This window comes from Salvia miltiorrhiza, chromosome 7 (genome assembly GCF_028751815.1).
Source record: "Salvia miltiorrhiza cultivar Shanhuang (shh) chromosome 7, IMPLAD_Smil_shh, whole genome shotgun sequence".
In the NCBI taxonomy this organism is placed as follows: Eukaryota; Viridiplantae; Streptophyta; class Magnoliopsida; order Lamiales; family Lamiaceae; genus Salvia; species Salvia miltiorrhiza.
Genome location: NC_080393.1, coordinates 54,264,361 through 54,282,125, shown reverse-complemented (window position 1 = coordinate 54,282,125; position 17,765 = coordinate 54,264,361). Strand labels below are relative to the sequence as shown.

Below are 17,765 nucleotides of genomic sequence, written 5' to 3'. Positions count from 1 at the left end.
CCAAAGACAAATACACTCAACGAGAAATCAACTTGAAGATTCTTCGAGCACTGCCACGAGGAGAATGGCAGATCTATTCAGTCGCTCATCAGCATAAGCCAGGATTCAGTCAGCTCCCGACAAACAAGCTTTTCTCCGATCTCGTGGCAAATGAGTTCGATCTACTGAGAAATCTTGGTAACAAGAAGGCTGGAGGATCAGACGAAGATGGTCCATCAACCTCAAGAGGAGTTGCACTGAAGGCCTCAACCAGAGAAGGCAAGAAGCAGATCAAGGAGCCAACGGAACTCAACCCTGAGGACTTCTTCAGTCAATATGCCTTGTTGACTGACAGATTCAACAAGATGGAGTCCAAGTTCCGAAAGTACAGAAGGTTCCACAAGCAGCACTACAAGGGAAAAGAAAGAGAAGGGGACTCCAGACATTCCACAGATCGAAGTGGAGAAAGGAAGTCAGCCGCTTACGACATCAAAGAATTGGAATGTTATGGATGTAGAAAGAAAGGACACTTTAAGCATGAATGTCCTGATCTGACTCCAGCTGAGCACAGAGAACTGAAAGCAAAGAAAGATCGCAGATCTTTGAAGAAGAAAGCGATGGTTGCTGATGATGCTGACTCCTCCAACGACACATCAGAATCATCCGACTTCGACAGTTCCAGCACAGATGATGAGAGCCGAGCCCTGATGGCCAACGAATCAGAAAGTGTAGCTGACAACAGCTACGACAATGGAATGAATGGCCCAGAGGTAAAATCTCTCACGAAAACTCCATATACTGATAACTTCCTGATGCTTTCAGGAGACCACTCAGAATCTGGAGATAGCTCATCCGTTGAAACTGATGAGTTTGATCAGCTCCTGACTGATCACTGTCAGCTGAGGAAAATGTTCGAAGATCTCCTTAAGCAGAATCAGAAAAAGGACAAGGAGATTGATGATGAACGAGCTAAACATCAGACAATCATCTACTTTCCGGATGAAACATGTCTTGATCAGCTAATCATGGAGAACAGCAGACTGGAAGAAGAGCTCAGAATCTCCAACTCAGAATGTGAAAGAGCTTCTCATGAAATCAAAAGGCTTAATCACAAGTTGGAAGAAACAGTCAAGACCTGCATGATGCAGTCTCCCATGATGAGCAACTTTCCATCGAAAGGACTGGTCAACAGCATCGGAGGAAAGGTTGCAGCTGCCAAAGGAAAGGATATCATGATCATCTCTAAGAATGATCCTTCTGAAATCACAACCTCAGAAGAATCAAGAGATCATGATATGGATGAAGTTCACAAGCGCAGACTGATGGCCAGATCAAATGTTCCACCTCCACGAAACTACAGACGAGCTAAGGAGGCTCCCAACCAGATCATCTTATTGAAAAGGCTGGAAAGCAGATTTCAGTCAAAGATCCGGGAAGGAACATCAGGAGCCAAGAAGAATCTTTCTCATCAACCCAGGGGGAAGAAAGGCCACATCAGTCAGAAACTGACATCCTTAGTTCAGTTTCAGAAAGAACTACATCCATGGAGATCAAGCAATGCTGAGTCCAGTCGAGCCATGCCACTTTCTCGACGACAAGCCACTGGACGTCAGACAAATCTCCATAAGTCTGCAAAGACTAAAGTATCTCACAGAAGATACTTCGGCGAGCAAAGAAGACCTCAACCACTCACCAGACAGAACTGCTACAAGAGTGAGGCCTTCAAAAGGATTTCTCAACGGAAGAATGCTCAATTGCCACCTGAAGCGCCAACTACACCGATCAGACATCCAACAATGCGCAAGAAATCAGCCAGACCAATTCTGAAGCAGATTTGGGTTCCAAAGGGAACTCGAACTAACATTGAAGGACCCAAAGCTTGATTGGGTGCCTGAAGCAACTCTTTCTTGCAGGTCAATGTCAGGAAACATAAAAAGAAGGAAGAGGCCAAAGCTTCAATCAGAACGTGGTATCTGGACAGTGGCTGCTCGAAGCATATAACGGGCTACAAAGAATATCTATCCCAGTATGTTGAGAAAGCTGGATCCAAAGTTGCATTCGGAGACAACTCGATTGGAGAAACAAAAGGCTATGGTGTGCTCAACATGGGTAACGCCAGTATCAGTAATGTTAGCTTTGTTTCTGGTCTTAAACATAATCTGTTGTCTGTGAGTCAATTTTGTGACAGTGGTTTCACAGTGAAAATCAAAAAGGATGAATTCACTGTTAGAAACAATCAGAAGAAGGTGGTTCTGAAGGGATTCAGACAAGGAAGTCTCTACGTCGTTTCTTGGGAAGACAGCCCACCAAAAACGTGCCTCATCAGTAAAAGCAGCTCAGAGCTCAATTGGCTATGGCACAAGAGACTCAACCATCTCAACTTCAAGACGATCAACAAACTTGCTAAGCATCAACTGGTAGAAGGACTCCCTTCTATTGTATTCCAAAAGAAGCAAGAATGTGAAGCATGCCTCAGAGGAAAGCAGACGCGGACATCATTCAAGTCAAAGACAGGACACTCCTCTGAAAGGATTCTGCATCTACTTCACATGGATCTGTTTGGCCCGATCACTCCAAGAAGCTACAACGGTAGGAAGTACACCTTGGTAGTTGTGGATGATTACTCACGATATACCTGGGTTATCTTTCTTTACAAAAAGAAAGAGACACTGGAGGAACTGCCAAAGCTGTTGAAGAGACTGAGCGTTGAAAAGGAAGTCAACATCATCAGCATCAGATCAGATCGTGGGACTGAGTTCATCAATACTGTCATTCGTGAGTATTGTGATGAACAAGGAATCAGTCATCAAACTTCTGCAGCAAGAACTCCTCAGCAGAATGGAGTTGCAGAAAGAAGAAACCGGTCTCTAAAGGAAGCAGCAAGGACAATGCTAGCCGAGTCAAAACTCCCCTTGAAGTTTTGGGCCGAAGCAGTCAACAACGCATGCTACACGCAGAATCGCTCCTTCCTCACTCAGAGACATGGAAGAACTCCATACGAGTTATGGAAGAACAGAAAGCCATTGATTGCCTACTTTCATGCTTTCGGTTCTAAGTGTTTCATACACAACAACGATAAGAAGAGGTTGAACACCTTCGATTGCAAGGCTGATCCAGGAGTCTTCCTTGGATACTCCGGAACAGAACGTTCAAGCAAAGCCTATCGAGTGTTCAATACTCAAACTCTATGTGTAGAAGAAACACCTCATGTGATCTTTGATGAGTCTACAGATGGTTTCAGGGAACAAGATGCTGAAAAGAATGCTCAGATCACTGAAGGTTCCAAAGCTGAAATCCATACTGACGAGCCCTCTACTGTCTTGGTATGGGGATCTGGCAAGGATGAAGATAATGAGATGCTTCAGTATCAAAAGATCAACCAACGGTCTGAAGTTCAAACTGGAGCCAATGCAGATGGCAATAGTCAAGGGGGAACTCCAGTTGCTGAAGTTCAAGTTGAACGCGCAGAAGCCGCCCCAGCTCAACTCTCCCCTGCTCCAGAAAGTGCTCAACATCCCAGAGCTATTCTAACTGAAGAAGCTCCACCATCTCCTGAAGAAATCAAGAAATATCGAAGATGGTTTGAACTCCACTCTAAGGAGAACATCATTGGAGAACCATCAGATGGCGTCAAGACTCGGAGATCTATGTGCAACCTCGTCTTCGACATCAACCAGAACTGCATCAACGAAGATAAGAATTTCAGCTGTTTCTTATCAACTACAGAGCCGAAGGATATTGAAGAAGCTCTGAAGTCCACAGAATGGGTCATCGCAATGCTAGAAGAACTCAATGAATTCAACCGAAATTCTGTTTGGGAGCTTGTGGATCGACCAGACGATGCAAAGGTGATTGGCTTGAAATGGATTTTCAAGAACAAGAAAGACGAAGAAGGAAACGTTGTGAGAAACAAAGCAAGGCTTGTGGCTAAAGGATACAGTCAAGAAGAAGGAATCGACTACGACGAGACATTTGCTCCAGTTGCCAGATTGGAAGCAGTCAGACTCTTCTTAGCTTTTGCAGCTCACAAAGGTTTCAAGGTACACCAAATGGATGTCAAGTGTGCATTTCTCAATGGAGTGCTCACAGATGAAGTCTATGTAGAACAACCTCCAGGATTTGAGGCTGCTGGACCAGAAAAGGTGTACAAGCTGAAGAAAGCGCTCTATGGGTTGAAGCAAGCACCAAGAGCGTGGTATGATACTCTCTCGGAGTATCTGATTGAACAAGGCTTCAAAAAGGGATCTGTGGACAGAACGTTGTTTACTCTCAAAGAAGGAGAAGATCTCTTGCTTGTTCAAATTTATGTCGATGACATAATCTTCGGATCCAAATCCGAACACATGTGCAAAAAGTTTGCTGACATCATGAAGAACAAATTCCAAACGTCCATGATGGGAGAAATGAATTTCTTTCTCGGATTGCAAGTCAAGCAGACCAAAGAAGGAATACTGATCAGCCAGTCCAAGTATGCGAAGGAGCTGATAGCTAAGTTCGGTATTCAGCACATGAAGTCAGTCAAGATCCCAATGAACACAAACTGGAAAGTTGATCCAGGTTCAGAAGGAAGCTCTGTCTCTTCGAAGAAGTACAGAGAAATCATTGGATCTTTGCTGTATTTGACTGCGAGTAGACCAGATATCGCATTTGCAATCGGGGTTTGTGCAAGATATCAATCAGATCCTAAGGAAGCTCATTTGGATGCAGCTAAGCGGATTCTGAGATATCTCAAGGGCATACCCAATTTAGGATTGTGGTACCCAGCAGAGGACGACATCAAGCTCACCGGATTTTCAGACTCCGACTTCGGTGGATGCAAGCTTGATCGCAAATCAACCTCCGGAACATGTCAATTCCTAGGCAACAAGCTCATCTCTTGGTTTTCTAAGAAGCAGACTTCAGTCGCCACCTCTACAACTGAAGCTGAATATGTTGCTGCCGGAAGCTGCTGCTCACAAATCCTGTGGTTAGTCTATCAACTAAAGGACTATGGGATCGAGGAAAAGGAAGTTCCTATCTATTGCGACAGCTCCTTATACACCGGGAAACGAGGGATATTTAACAGCCATGACCACCCAATGCGTTCAAACGAGTCGACTAGACGTTGTTCAAAGTTCAATGGTCGAAGAGAATCAAAGTTCAGCGTCTTACCTGAGGAACATGTCTTGCTGCGCCGGGAAGTGACCAGCTCGCTGTCTAGCCAGTGATAGCGTAGACCGGGTATCGATACGACTAAATAAAAGAAGGAAACAAAGGCTGGAAAACTGATCTCATCTTTATGCGGAAGCAAGATAACAACTGATACTAACTTTAGCAGCATAACATCCTTTCTAGATCATAAACATCGGCATCGCTATAAAAGCCAAAGCATCGGAGTTTTTGTCAACATATACAAACGGTCATAGTTCAATATTACAAGGATTCAAAATATATACCGAGTTACACAACAAAAGGGTGATCAAACTATATGTATGGAGACATACAGCTGAGAGTGTATTCCTTAATTAAGTCTAGAATAACTCAAAAACATAAAGCTGCCATAGAGATGAAAGTACGACAAAAGGTGATCATCCGAAACAACGATCCCCGCCAACACCAAGCCATCCTCCGTCCATGCTTCTAATCCATTCTTCCGTTTCAGCGGGATCTCCAGCTCTGCTGAAAGTAGGTGGATTTTGTCGTAGAAAAAGCTCTTCTACTCTTGCTGTGGGGGAGGTGGAGGTGGTGGTGTGGGATCTCTCTGTTCTTCCTCTTCTACTCAGTTTCGATTCTGTCTTCTCGGAGGCATGCTATAAGGAAATGAAAATTCACATTAACCTCGGAACTAATCTCTCTATGTTACATAACTGATGAGGAGTAATATGTGCAGAGCAGAGAAACGATATAAATCAGAGGAGCAGGCTCTATCAGAGAAATCAACATATCAGACCAGAGGAATCACTCGTCAGCGGAATCACTAGAAACGCGGAAAAACCTCCCGCGTGAGGGCAATTTTACTATTATGCCCTACGGGCTCTTTGTAAACTTACGTTATCTATAGTAATTCATCGATCAAATCTATACCCACTCGATTAGGTCTCACCCATAACGTAAGCTCTCTTTACCTCTTCTCTATTGTATTTCTCAACATCTCATAGTTCTCGTTCATCGGTTACTCAATTCTATCATCACACATCAAGTCAAGCAACATCGAAGATCAAGTAAAAATAAAGACCATCTGGTCATCATCATATATATAGTGAAAATTGCCTCGTCGAGGTCTTTTTACAAAAGCTGGGATCTATGTACATCAAAACAACCCCTAACACTACAATGATGCTTCATCTATACAGGCATCATAAGTACTAGGCATCTATAATTACGCACTACTATACTTTTCCATCTATGTACATCAGCTATGCAGCACTAAATATATACTGACATCCATGCTAAACAGTACGGTCATCGCCCGTCTTCAGCTCCAGGCACTCCACTCTCTACTTCATCAGCTTGCATGTCCTCACTCGGCTCGGTCTCTTCATCCTCATACTCATCGATTAAGCGATACACGCTGTCATCATCCGTCTCGTCCTCCACATCGGCCCGTAGACAGGCACCTCGATAACAGGTACCCACGTCTCCTCTCCATTGGCAGCCGTCTGACGCTGCAGTGGCCGGGTCTGTCCGTAACCAACTGTCATCTCGGGAGTTTCCTCATCAGAATCCTCCTCATCACTATCGAGTCGTGCAGGCCGCGATCCTCCCTCCTGGGCGTCTCGAGATGGCGGATACAGAATCGAGTGCACATACGTCTGAAAAGCCAAAGTGCCCGGCTCAGGCAAAGGGGTAACTCGCGGGTAGGGATCAAAAGGCACAATCTCAATCGGCTGCTCAGCAATCACAACAGGCGGTGCTGTCTCTGGTCTAAGATTCAAACTAGTTGAGAGTCAACTAGTCTAAGATTCAAACTAGTTGAGAGTTTTTTTTTCGAAACGACACCCCAACACCCCATCTCCGCCTGTTTACTGAGGTAAGAGTTATTGCTGTTCTTTACTGCTTTCATGATGAGTTTTAAGCTTGTTTCACTAATAAGTTAACGAATTGGTTTAATGATGGGATTGTTTGAGGAGATGGAGCATGACATGAGACGACGATTGTTCCTTTTATGGAGAGATTTTGAGGCTAGTATAGCCGTTGCACCACCGTACCAAACGAGAATAAGTATGTTGTTGATTGAGGAATACCAAGCAAGTGCTACGTCCACTTTTGATAAAAACGATATTACTATTACAGGATGCAGAGTCGAGAAGAGGCAGCGATACAGAGACGATATCGCGAGGCGATGCGCCGTTGGTTCAGGACTACTGGACCGAGAGAGGGCGATACGCTCGGAGAATTTCTAGCGCATTACCATAGTCGTTGGATGGAGACTACTTCTTGCGGCATTGACGAGGTAGAGGCCATCACTCTTTTGATTCCGCAGCTACCTCCGGAGTGGCAGGATTGGGCAGCTTCGCTAGTACCGCAGTACATCTTCAGGATTGACTTTGGACGGTTCGTGAGCGCCGATTTCCGCGGGTTTATTGCGATGATCAGCTACCGCTACTACGCTTTCGGCGAGCCACCTTCACCGCCTTATGGAGCCCTCGACGGACCAGCGCAGGGGAGAGCAGAAGAGGCACCTCCACTGCCAGCGGATCCTTATCCAATTATTCCCCCACCTCCAGCTGATCCTATATCAGTCTTACCTGAGCCGGTTGCTTCAGAGCCGTTTATTTTTTAGACTTACTCGCCCGTGCGAGATCATGATCCGTTTTCATCCTTGTCACTTATGCCTTTTCCCAGTGCCGATTTACCATCATGGGATTTTACTTCGGTGACGGCGCCTTTGCCATTACCGCTCCCAGAGATAGCACCTCCTGTTGTGATTGATGAGCAGCCGATTGAGATTGTGCCTTTTGATCCCTACCCGCGAGTTACCCCTTTGCCTGAGCCGGGCACTTTGGCTTTTCAGACGTATATGCACTCGATTCTGTATCCGCCATCTCGAGACGCCCAGGAGGGAGGATCGCGGCCTGCACGACTCGATAGTGATGAGGAGGATTCTGATGAGGAAACTCCCGAGATGACAGTTGGTTACGGACAGACCCGGCCACTGCAGCGTCAGACGACTGCCAATGGAGAGGAGACGTGGGTACCTGTTCCCGAGGTGCCTGTCTACGGGCCGATGATGGATACCGATGTGGAGGACGAGACGGATGATGACAGCGTGTATCGCTTAATCGATGAGTATGAGGATGAAGAGACCGAGCCGAGTGAGGACATGCAAGCTGATGAAGTAGAGAGTGGAGTGCCTGGAGCTGAAGACGGGCGATGACCGTGCTGTTTAGCATGGATGTCAGTATATATTTAGTGCTGCATAGCTGATGTACATAGATGAAAAAGTATAGTAGTGCGTAATTATAGATGCCTAGTACTTATGATGCCTGTATAGATGGAGCATCATTGTAGTGTTAGGGGTTGTTTTGCTGTACATAGATCCCAACTTTTGTAAAAAGACCTCGACGAGACAATTTTCACTATATATATGATGATGACCAGAGGGTCTTTATTTTTACTTGATCTTCGATGTTGCTTGACTTGATGTGTGATGATAGAATTGAGTAACCGATGAACGAGAACTATGAGGTGTTGAGAAATACAATAGAGAAGAGGTAAAGAGAGCTTCGTTATGGGTGAGACCTAATCGAGTGGGTATAGATTTAATCGATGAATTACTATAGATAACGTAAGTTTACAAAGAGCCCGTAGGGCATAATAGTAAAATTGCCCTCACGCGGGAGGTTTTTCCGCGTTTCTAGTGATTCCGCTGACGAGTGATTCCGCTGACGAGTGATTCCTCTGACTAGTGATTCCTCTGCTCTGATATGTTGATTTCTCTGATAGAGCCTGCTCCTCTTATTTATATCGTTTGTCTGCTCTGCACATATTACTCCTCATCAGTTATGTAACATAGAGAGATTAGTTCCGAGGTTAATGTGAATTTTCATTTCCTTATAGCATGCCTCCGAGAAGACAGAATCGAAACCGAGTAGAAGAGGAAGAACAGAGAGATCCCACACCACCACCTCCACCTCCCCACAGCAAGAAAGAAGAGTAGAAGAGCTTTTTCTACGACAAAATCCACCTACTTTCAGCGGAGCTGGAGATCCCGCTGAAACGGAAGAATGGATTAGAAGCATGGACGGAGGATGACTTGGTGTTGGCGGGATCGTTGTTTCGGATGATCACCTTTTGTCGTACTTTCATATCTATGGCAGCTTTATGTTTTTGAGTTATTCTAGACTTAATTAAGGAATACACTCTCAGCTATATGTCTCCATACATATAGTTTGATCACCCTTTTGTTGTGTAACTCGGTATATATTTTGAATCCTTGTAATATTGAACTATGACCGTTTGTATATGTTGACAAAAACTCCGATGCTTTGGCTTTTATAGCGATGCCGATGTTTATGATCTAGAAAGGATGTTATGCTGCTAAAGTTAGTATGAATTGTTATCTTGCTTCCGCATAAAGATGAGATCAGTTTTCCAGCCTTTGTTTCCTTCTTTTATTTAGTCGTATCGATACCCGGTCTACGCTATCACTGGCTAGACGGCGGGCTGCGACAGTTCTACCTCGGTTGGAAAGTCGAGGATGGCATCGACCTCGATTTCATTTCGTATTTCAATGGCAAAAGGGAGTGGGGCGGCCATGTCTTCCCGCTGAGTCGATAAAATATCGAATTTGACGACCGATTCGGCGATGGACTCCAAGCTCTCTTGCGCTTCAAAATTAAAATCGGGCTCACCCGACTCATTGGAACTCGTGCCTGAATAAAACATGGTCAATGCTTCAAAATGGCTCACTAGGGGCAAAACGCAACCTTGTCAAGGCTTCAGGCAATGAAACGCAGGCCAAAATTGGTTCACCCTAGTGCCTTCTATCATTTATTACACATGACACACATGATATCGCAACCTTGTGAATAATTCTCTCAGAAAAATCAAAGTAGAGAGTGCTCTACTATTTTTAGGCTCAAATCTCATTTAGTGAGGGTTAAAGAAATTCAGCACAGAGCTCCGATGAGTCGGGTGAGCCCGATTCTGATTTTGAAGCGCAAGAGAGCTTGGAGTCCATCGCCGAATCGGTCATCGAATCCGATATTTCATCGGCTCAGCGGGAAGACATGGCCGCCCCACTCCCTTTTGCCATTGAAATACGAAATGAAATCGAGGTCGATGCCATCCACGACTTTCCAACCGAAGCAAAACGCAAGCTGGTCACTTCCCGGCGCAGTAAGACATGTTCCTCAGGTAAGACGCTGAACTTTGATTCTCTTCGACCATTGAACTTTGAACATCGTCTAGTCGACTCGTTTGAACGCATTGGGTGGTCATGGCTGTTAAATATCCCCCGTTTCCCGGTGTATAAGGAGTTGGCTTTAGAGTTTTTCACCTCATTTAGGTTCAGAGACACCACAGATTTAGACGCTAAGTGCATATCCTTTCGATTATGTAACATGATGCATGAGTTTTCTCTCACTGAATGGGCTATCAAGTTAGGAATTTGTAGTCTAGAAGAGGCTTTGAGTGCTGATTTTCGCACTGCTCTATGTGGTATGGGGACGTCAGAGTCGGATGTCTTTAATTCAGAGTCCTCTTGAAATTTGCTTGCTAGAGCAGGTGCTAGGCCCTTCGATGCATCTCGGTCCACAGCGTCTGATATTGTCCATCCTACTTTGCGTGTCTGTCATCTGTTCCTCTGTTACAATTTGATGGGGCGATCTACTACTTTGTCTAAATTGAGTAGCATTGATTTATTCTTCTTGCGTTGCATGAGTGAGGGAGTTAAAGTGAACTTAGCATATTGGATTGCCTTTGCCATTCATCACATACGCACACACCCTGCTCGCCACCTTACATTGTGCCATTTTCTGGGCGTATTTGTTGGTCGTAATATGGATTTAACAGTTCATCAATCGTGCATGTCTCTTTGCAAGGAGCCTTCCTCCTTTGATTTATCCACTTTACTTGATGATCGGATTGTTTTTCCGGAGGGCGAACCTCGATTTTCTGAGCCGGGAGAGACCTTCCCGAGCACTCATTTCCCTCCAGGTACAGGTATAGTGGAGGCTCTAGCAGAGGAGGTGCAAGGCTTACGGGCCGAGTTTGTGCAGTTCAGGGTAGACGTGACGCAACAGCTCGCCCAAATTGACGGGAACGTGGCAGCGCTCCAGCAGAGTATATCTGAGTTGAGTGCCACGATTCGGGCTGAGTTGCAGCGGCAACATACACGGTGACATCTTTCCCCTTTGTTGTTTTGTTTAGTGTTGATGTTCTTGTTTTCTTGTGTTGTGTTGTTCTCCTCCTTTCAGCTTTTTCTTTGTTTGCTTGAGGGCAAGCAAAGCTTAAGTGTGAGGAGGTTGTGTCAGTTGTTGAGTCTTTTTAATTTTATTTTGCTTAAGTGTTGGGTTTGGTTTTGTGTTTTGTGTTTTGTTGAGCCAAGTATTGCTAGATTGTGATGTTTATGGACATTTCTTGCCTAGTGGAGTCTTGTTATTAACTTGGTGAATCAATATACTGTCAAGTGGTGATTTGTGATCTGAAATTTGGAGAATTGTTGAATGAAATTTGGGATGACGAAATAGGGCAATAATTGAATTTCTTTAACCCTCACTAAATGAGATTTGAGCCTAAAAATAGTAGAGCACTATCTACTTTGATTTTTCTGAGAGAATTATTCACAAGGTTGCGATATCATGTGTCATGTGTAATAAATGATAGAAGGCACTAGGGTGAACCAATTTTGGCCTGCGTTTCATTGTCTGACCCGTACATTAACCCCTAGTGAGCCATTTTGAAGCATTGACCATGTTTTGTTCATATGAGTCACTTAATATTTAGCCAAGACCTGTTTTGACCCTCTTTTGGCCCTATTGTGCATGTTTAAATTCGAAAATTCATCCTGTCTGATTTTTAGAGGAAAAGAAGATATTTGTGAAGTTCAGTCTGCCCAAGTGGAACTCTGTGCTGAATTTTCTGTTCTGAAAAGCTGGAGATATGGTATGTTAGACCAAACGGAGGCAGAAGCTATAACTGATGGTCTATGATTGTTGTGTACTTTGATATGCGCTGAAAAATTGGTTCAAAAAAATTGAGAAACAAAGGTGCTGAAAAAGAAAGAAAAAAAAAGAAAGAAAAAGAAAAAGAAAAAGAAAAAGAAAGGAAAAAAAAAGGAGTGCACCTAAGTGAGTTGAGAATATATAGTTAATATATGATGCTCTTTTGTTCGCCCTTGGTTTTCCTCAGATGCTTATTGGTTATGGATGATAATTCGTTTTGAACATGCATGATACCTCGTTCTTATTTTCTGAAGCCTATGTACCCTGTTTAGATCCTTCCAAAATCAAATAATGGTCCCTAGCCCCATTACGCCAAATGAGAAAAGACCTTCTTGAGTTACAAAGTGACCACTTTATATCGCGACTGCGTGAAACATGTCTATGTGTGGCTGTCCAGAATTAGTGTAGGGAGTGAATGAGTGAAAACTGTGAGTTGTATTCGATTTTGCCTGATTTTGACCGAGTTGATGATAAGGATCCATTTTGATGATTTCAGTTGCTAATTGACAGTTGAGAATTGCTTTGTGAATTGCATGATTTTACTTGGTAAGGGAAGTTTGTGAACAAAGACTATTTGGTTGTACTTGGCTGTTTCGTGTGTCGTGTTTGTCGTGTCTTTCTTCTTTTAGTTTTCCTTCTTTAGTTGAGTCGTTAGTGTCGAGTCAAGGGGAGAGTTTGTTGAGATTGCTATTTCCACCTTTAGATTTTCTTCACCTCATACTTGAGGGCAAGTATGATTCAAGTGTGAGGAGGTTTGATGTGTGCGATTTAGTTATCTTTTACCGTGTTATTTTCCCGTTGTTTTGCTCGGATATTACCCGTTATTTGCACTTTTGGTGTAGGGATTGCATGGATGGAGGAGAAAGCTTGAAGATGGAAGATTTATTGAAAGTCGAAAAATTGGTTGGAGAAATTGGTTGAATTTTTAGAGAGATTTAGAGATTTGGGCTTTGGAGATATTTATCTTGTAATTTAATTAAGCCAAATACTCTTTTAATTAATTTTGGGCTTTAGTTTTTTGGAAAGGGCCGAAACCCTTGATAATTAGGGTGTTCGGCCACTTAAGGGTTAATTCCCTTGTGTTTGATTTAAATTAGGACTCTAGTTTAGTGGAGCCGCAACTTTGGACTTTAGATATTTAGTTGACTTTGATTAGGAGATATCATATACTTTTTCCTTAAGCTTTTGATCAGCACGTTGAATTTTGGTTTAATGCATGCAAGTTTTTAGTTTTATGTTATTACTTTTTTTCTAGCTTTGGAATTAGAGAGGATTGCGGCTGGAGTATGTTCGACCTTAGCAGCGATTTCTTTTAATTTTCGAAGTGTGGTGATCAGTTTATTTTAATTCCATTTATATTTTCATTCGTATTTTTCTCGCAATTTTATTTCGTTTATTTTGTGTTTGATTATTTTATGATTGCTTTAATTTATTTGATTGTTGTTAATTTAATTATGAGTAACTAAACTTTTAATTCGGCAAGAATTGGATTACAGTCAATTAGCACCTCCAATCCGTAATTGTTGGAATAGGGCAGATTAGTGATAAAACTATCATGTTCGTAGTAGGAATTAATTGGTATATTAATTATTACTAGCGTATCTAGGATAATTGATATAAATTGAGTTCCTTCATCTTAATGCTATTAGAATATTAAATTTAAGACTGCGTATCCAGCTAGGTTATATTTTAATAAGGGAAATAGATAGGACTAACGTATCTAGCCGTCTATCGACACAGTAAGTAGGAATTGAGGTATGTCAGTACGTATCACGGTATCCTATAACTAATTGGTTAATAGGGATTAATTAATTATTGCGTCGATGATCAGAGATTGAATTAGTGTGGATTTATTTGAACCGAATTACCTTTTTATTGATTTATTTCAAGAATAGTTTTTATTTGATTTATTGCATTCTTAGTTAATTAATATTTTTCTCAATTTAAGGCGTGGTGGCATCACCGATTTTATAGATTTAGGGAATTGAATGGTTTTATCTGCTCTCTGTGGGATCGACCCTGCTTATCACAATACTAATTTATTTTGATAATTCTGCAGGAATTATTTGGTGGTATACGACGACCACCAACTACTATGGGAACTTGATAACAAGGAATCCAAAGAAAGAAGCTCATTGGGTTATTCTATTAAATATAGTTTTATCTGAATAATAATTTCATAAATCAATGAAAAGGGAAACTGAAGCACATAGGAAAAAATTGGTAATTTTAAAGTAATATAATTTGAGCAAGCAAAGAACTCACATTTACTTTCTTCCAGTCAGCAGTCTAACCCCACTTTTTTGGCTCACTCACCTGCCATGGAAAATTGGGAGAAACATACCGTCATCACTGTTGTTAAAAATTTCAACCAGTAAAGAAAATTTCACCATAAACTGTGTATAAGCCATGACTTCTTGGATCAAGAAATCGAACTATCAGTGTGCGTGTGTTGGCCTAGTAGTAGAAGATTAATACTTATGTAATTTATCAAAAAAAAAAAAAAAAAATCGAACCATCAAGGAAAAATTATTTGTGTAGAATTGAATTGGTAAAGTATGTGAACCCCAAATATAAGGCAAATCATGTTTGATTGCCATCCAAAGCATGCTTCATAAAACAATAGGATCATAACTTACTATTAAAAAAAAATGATCCAAAGATGCTTATTAAAATTCATATATAAATTACTAGTTTCTTATCTCGGAATGTACTTACACCCCAAAAATATGCTCATAGCCATTGAAGAGAAAGAAAGAGGAAAATTTAGTGAAGACCTTAAACAACACCTTCAATCCCCAGTTCAATGAAAACCTAGATAGAAAATTATTAAAGAAAAAATGTAAGGTATCATCTACTGCCCCTTGCCATTATTTTAAACCAAAAAAATTAAGAAAATAAACACAATTAAACTAAAATCCTCTGACCGGCGGTTCAGGATGATGCAGCGGCGGAGGCGGCGACTTCCGGCCGACAGCCAGCCGCAGATCTGAGCACAGCAGCAGCGAACGGAGACGGCCGGCGTGCGGCGAGCAACGCCGGGCTGGTGGCTGGCAACGTAGAGGTTTGACTGAGGGACGCCGAGCTCGAGGCGACGTCGTCTCGTCGAAGGCGGCGTGGTCTGATAGGTGAGAAAAACTGAATTTGAAAATAGGGGGAGCCACCACACAATCAATTGAAATTCAAGGGTTATAAATAATCTTTACTTTTAATTTGACCGGAAAATTACTCCATAACTATCAATTGAAATCTTATTGAAATTTTTGCTACAATTAAAAAGATTGTTAAAAAATCAAATTTTGGTATAAAGTGAAGTATTTTCATGCAATTTGCCCTATAAAATTATTTCATTTTCAAGTCATTCTTAATAATTAAAATTAAATCTAATTTATTTAAATATTAATTTAAAAATAAACTTTTTTTCTTTTAATTTTTAATTTTTAGATCAATAGTTTTTTTAATAGAGATATTATAATTTTTTAAAAATAAATTGATACAAAAAAGTGATACTCATACATAACAGTGAAATAATTGTTATAAAAGACGTTCATATATTACGTTTCTATTAATGCCTTAACCATCGTTATAAAAGAGACGCTCATAGAATACGCATCTCATAACGGTTCAGGAGTACCGTTAATGTATATGATGCTCATACATAACAGTGTCTGTAACAATTGAAATAATCATTATAAAAGACATTCATACATAATGCTTCTTGTAATGCTTTAACTATATATCGTCATAAAAGAGACGCTCATAGGTAACACATCACGTAACAGTTCAGCAGTACCGTTATGTATGTATGACTAATTGATAACGCTCATACATAACGCATTCCTTCATACCGTTATATGTACATATAGATAACACTACATACATAACGAAAATTTATCAAACCGTTATCTATAGTAAAAAGAAGTGCTCATACATAATGATTTTTGACAAAAAAAGCTCATTATATATGTTGTGATATGTATGTGCAATTTTTTTGTAGTGCATGTAATTTTAATACTTGGTAAATTTTGTATTCTGTACCCATTAAATTTAAATAATTTTCCTTTAATTCGATATTCCTTTTCGCTTTTCCCTTTTTCTTGTAAAGAACATGTTGTCAGTGAAGACAACGATATATATGCAATTTGCAATATGAATCTCACCCCTATATGATTATATAATTATTTGTCGCACCATTAAAATCAAAATCATGAATTCGCTACTGTCATTATATGATCAACACCATGCATAAACATATCTATATCTCTTCCATCGAAGTCTTGAATCTTTTATCAGATTAGAATTTTAATAAAAAGGAAACAAGAAAAGAGAAAACATAAAAAACGCAGATTAATTAATGTTCTTAATTATACTAGCGTTTAACGTAACCCGTCGAAATTCGACGGGAATTATTTTATGTCATCATTTATAATTATTTTTAGGGTAAATATCATGAAAACCCCTGAAGTATACCCACTTTATCAATAATATCCTGAAACTTTCAAAATGTTCTCTGAACCCTCAAATTATCAGATTTTTATCAAATATATCCCGCATTTATTTTCCGGTCACCAAATACGTAATGTGGCTCGCCGGATGCCACAATGTAATTTATATTCTATTTTTTTTAAAATGCAATGGCAAAAACGACGTCGTTTCGTACCATATCATTTTAAAAAAATCCACTCTAAAATTTAAAATTCACTCCTATCGTGTTTGAAATTCACGCTAATAACCTAGAATTAGGGATAAACACGGTAGAATATGATACGAAACGAAGTTGTTTTTTCCATGTCATTTAAAAAAATAGAATATAAATTACATGTGGCATCCGGCGAGCCACATCACGTTTCTGGTAACCGAAAAATAGATGCAGGATATATTTGATAAAAATCTGATAATTTGAGGGTTTAGAAAATATTTCGAAAGTTCCAGGGTATTTTTGATAAAATGGGTATAGTTCAGGGGTTTTCATGATATTTACTCTTATTTTTATTACTATAACATATGAAATAGTTTATATATAAATTATTTCTTTAATTAATTTGATATGATCAAATTAAATTAGTAATACAATATTTGAAATAATATTAATCTTAATCACTTTTGCCAATTAAATGTAGGTTATGATAATAGAAATACATTTTTATATAAATATTCATTCGATTAAGTTTATAAAAAGTTGATGTGGGATTGAATATTTTAGAAGAAAAAAATATGTAAATTTGAAGTATGATATGATGTACGATTGATGTGTCGCATTTACTGTTAATCGTATATCGATAATATTTACTCTATCCGTCCCTCAAACATTTTCCTTTTTTTTTTTCTATTTTGGTTCGTCCCCAAAACATATTTCTAACCTTTTTTTAAAATAATTTCACTAATTATTATTCTTACAATTTCACTTTTTGTGGGACTCGTCTTCCACTTTCACTAACTACCACTCTTACAATTTCACTTTTTGTGGGACCCATTCTTCACTTATCAAATGCATAACTAACTTTTATTAAAACCCGTGTCATCCTCTCTTAAGAAGGGGGACGGAGGGAGTATTAAGTTTGTTCAAATTCTTTAAATTTGATGGATAAGAAATAATTTAATTAAACATATATCATCTGAGTATCATCTCATATGGACCTA

The 17,765-nt window shown here is 40.4% G+C and overlaps 2 protein-coding genes across 2 annotated transcripts in view; one reads left to right on the top strand and one right to left on the bottom strand.

The window, feature by feature from the left end:
* LOC130994802 (glutamate receptor 3.2) overlaps window positions 1–15,309 on the bottom strand; it is a 31,894-nt gene extending 16,585 nt beyond the window's left edge. The window contains exons 1-2 of the mRNA XM_057919866.1: window positions 15,053–15,309; window positions 14,391–14,441 (exon numbers count right to left, since the gene is read on the bottom strand). Of these exons, the coding sequence (XP_057775849.1) occupies window positions 14,391–14,392 (2 nt within the window). The 5' untranslated portion in view covers window positions 14,393–14,441; window positions 15,053–15,309. The remainder of the gene's footprint in view (window positions 1–14,390; window positions 14,442–15,052) is intronic.
* LOC130994894 (uncharacterized) overlaps window positions 1–17,765 on the top strand; it is a 1,167,164-nt gene that overhangs the window by 335,484 nt on the left and 813,915 nt on the right. The window lies entirely within an intron of this gene.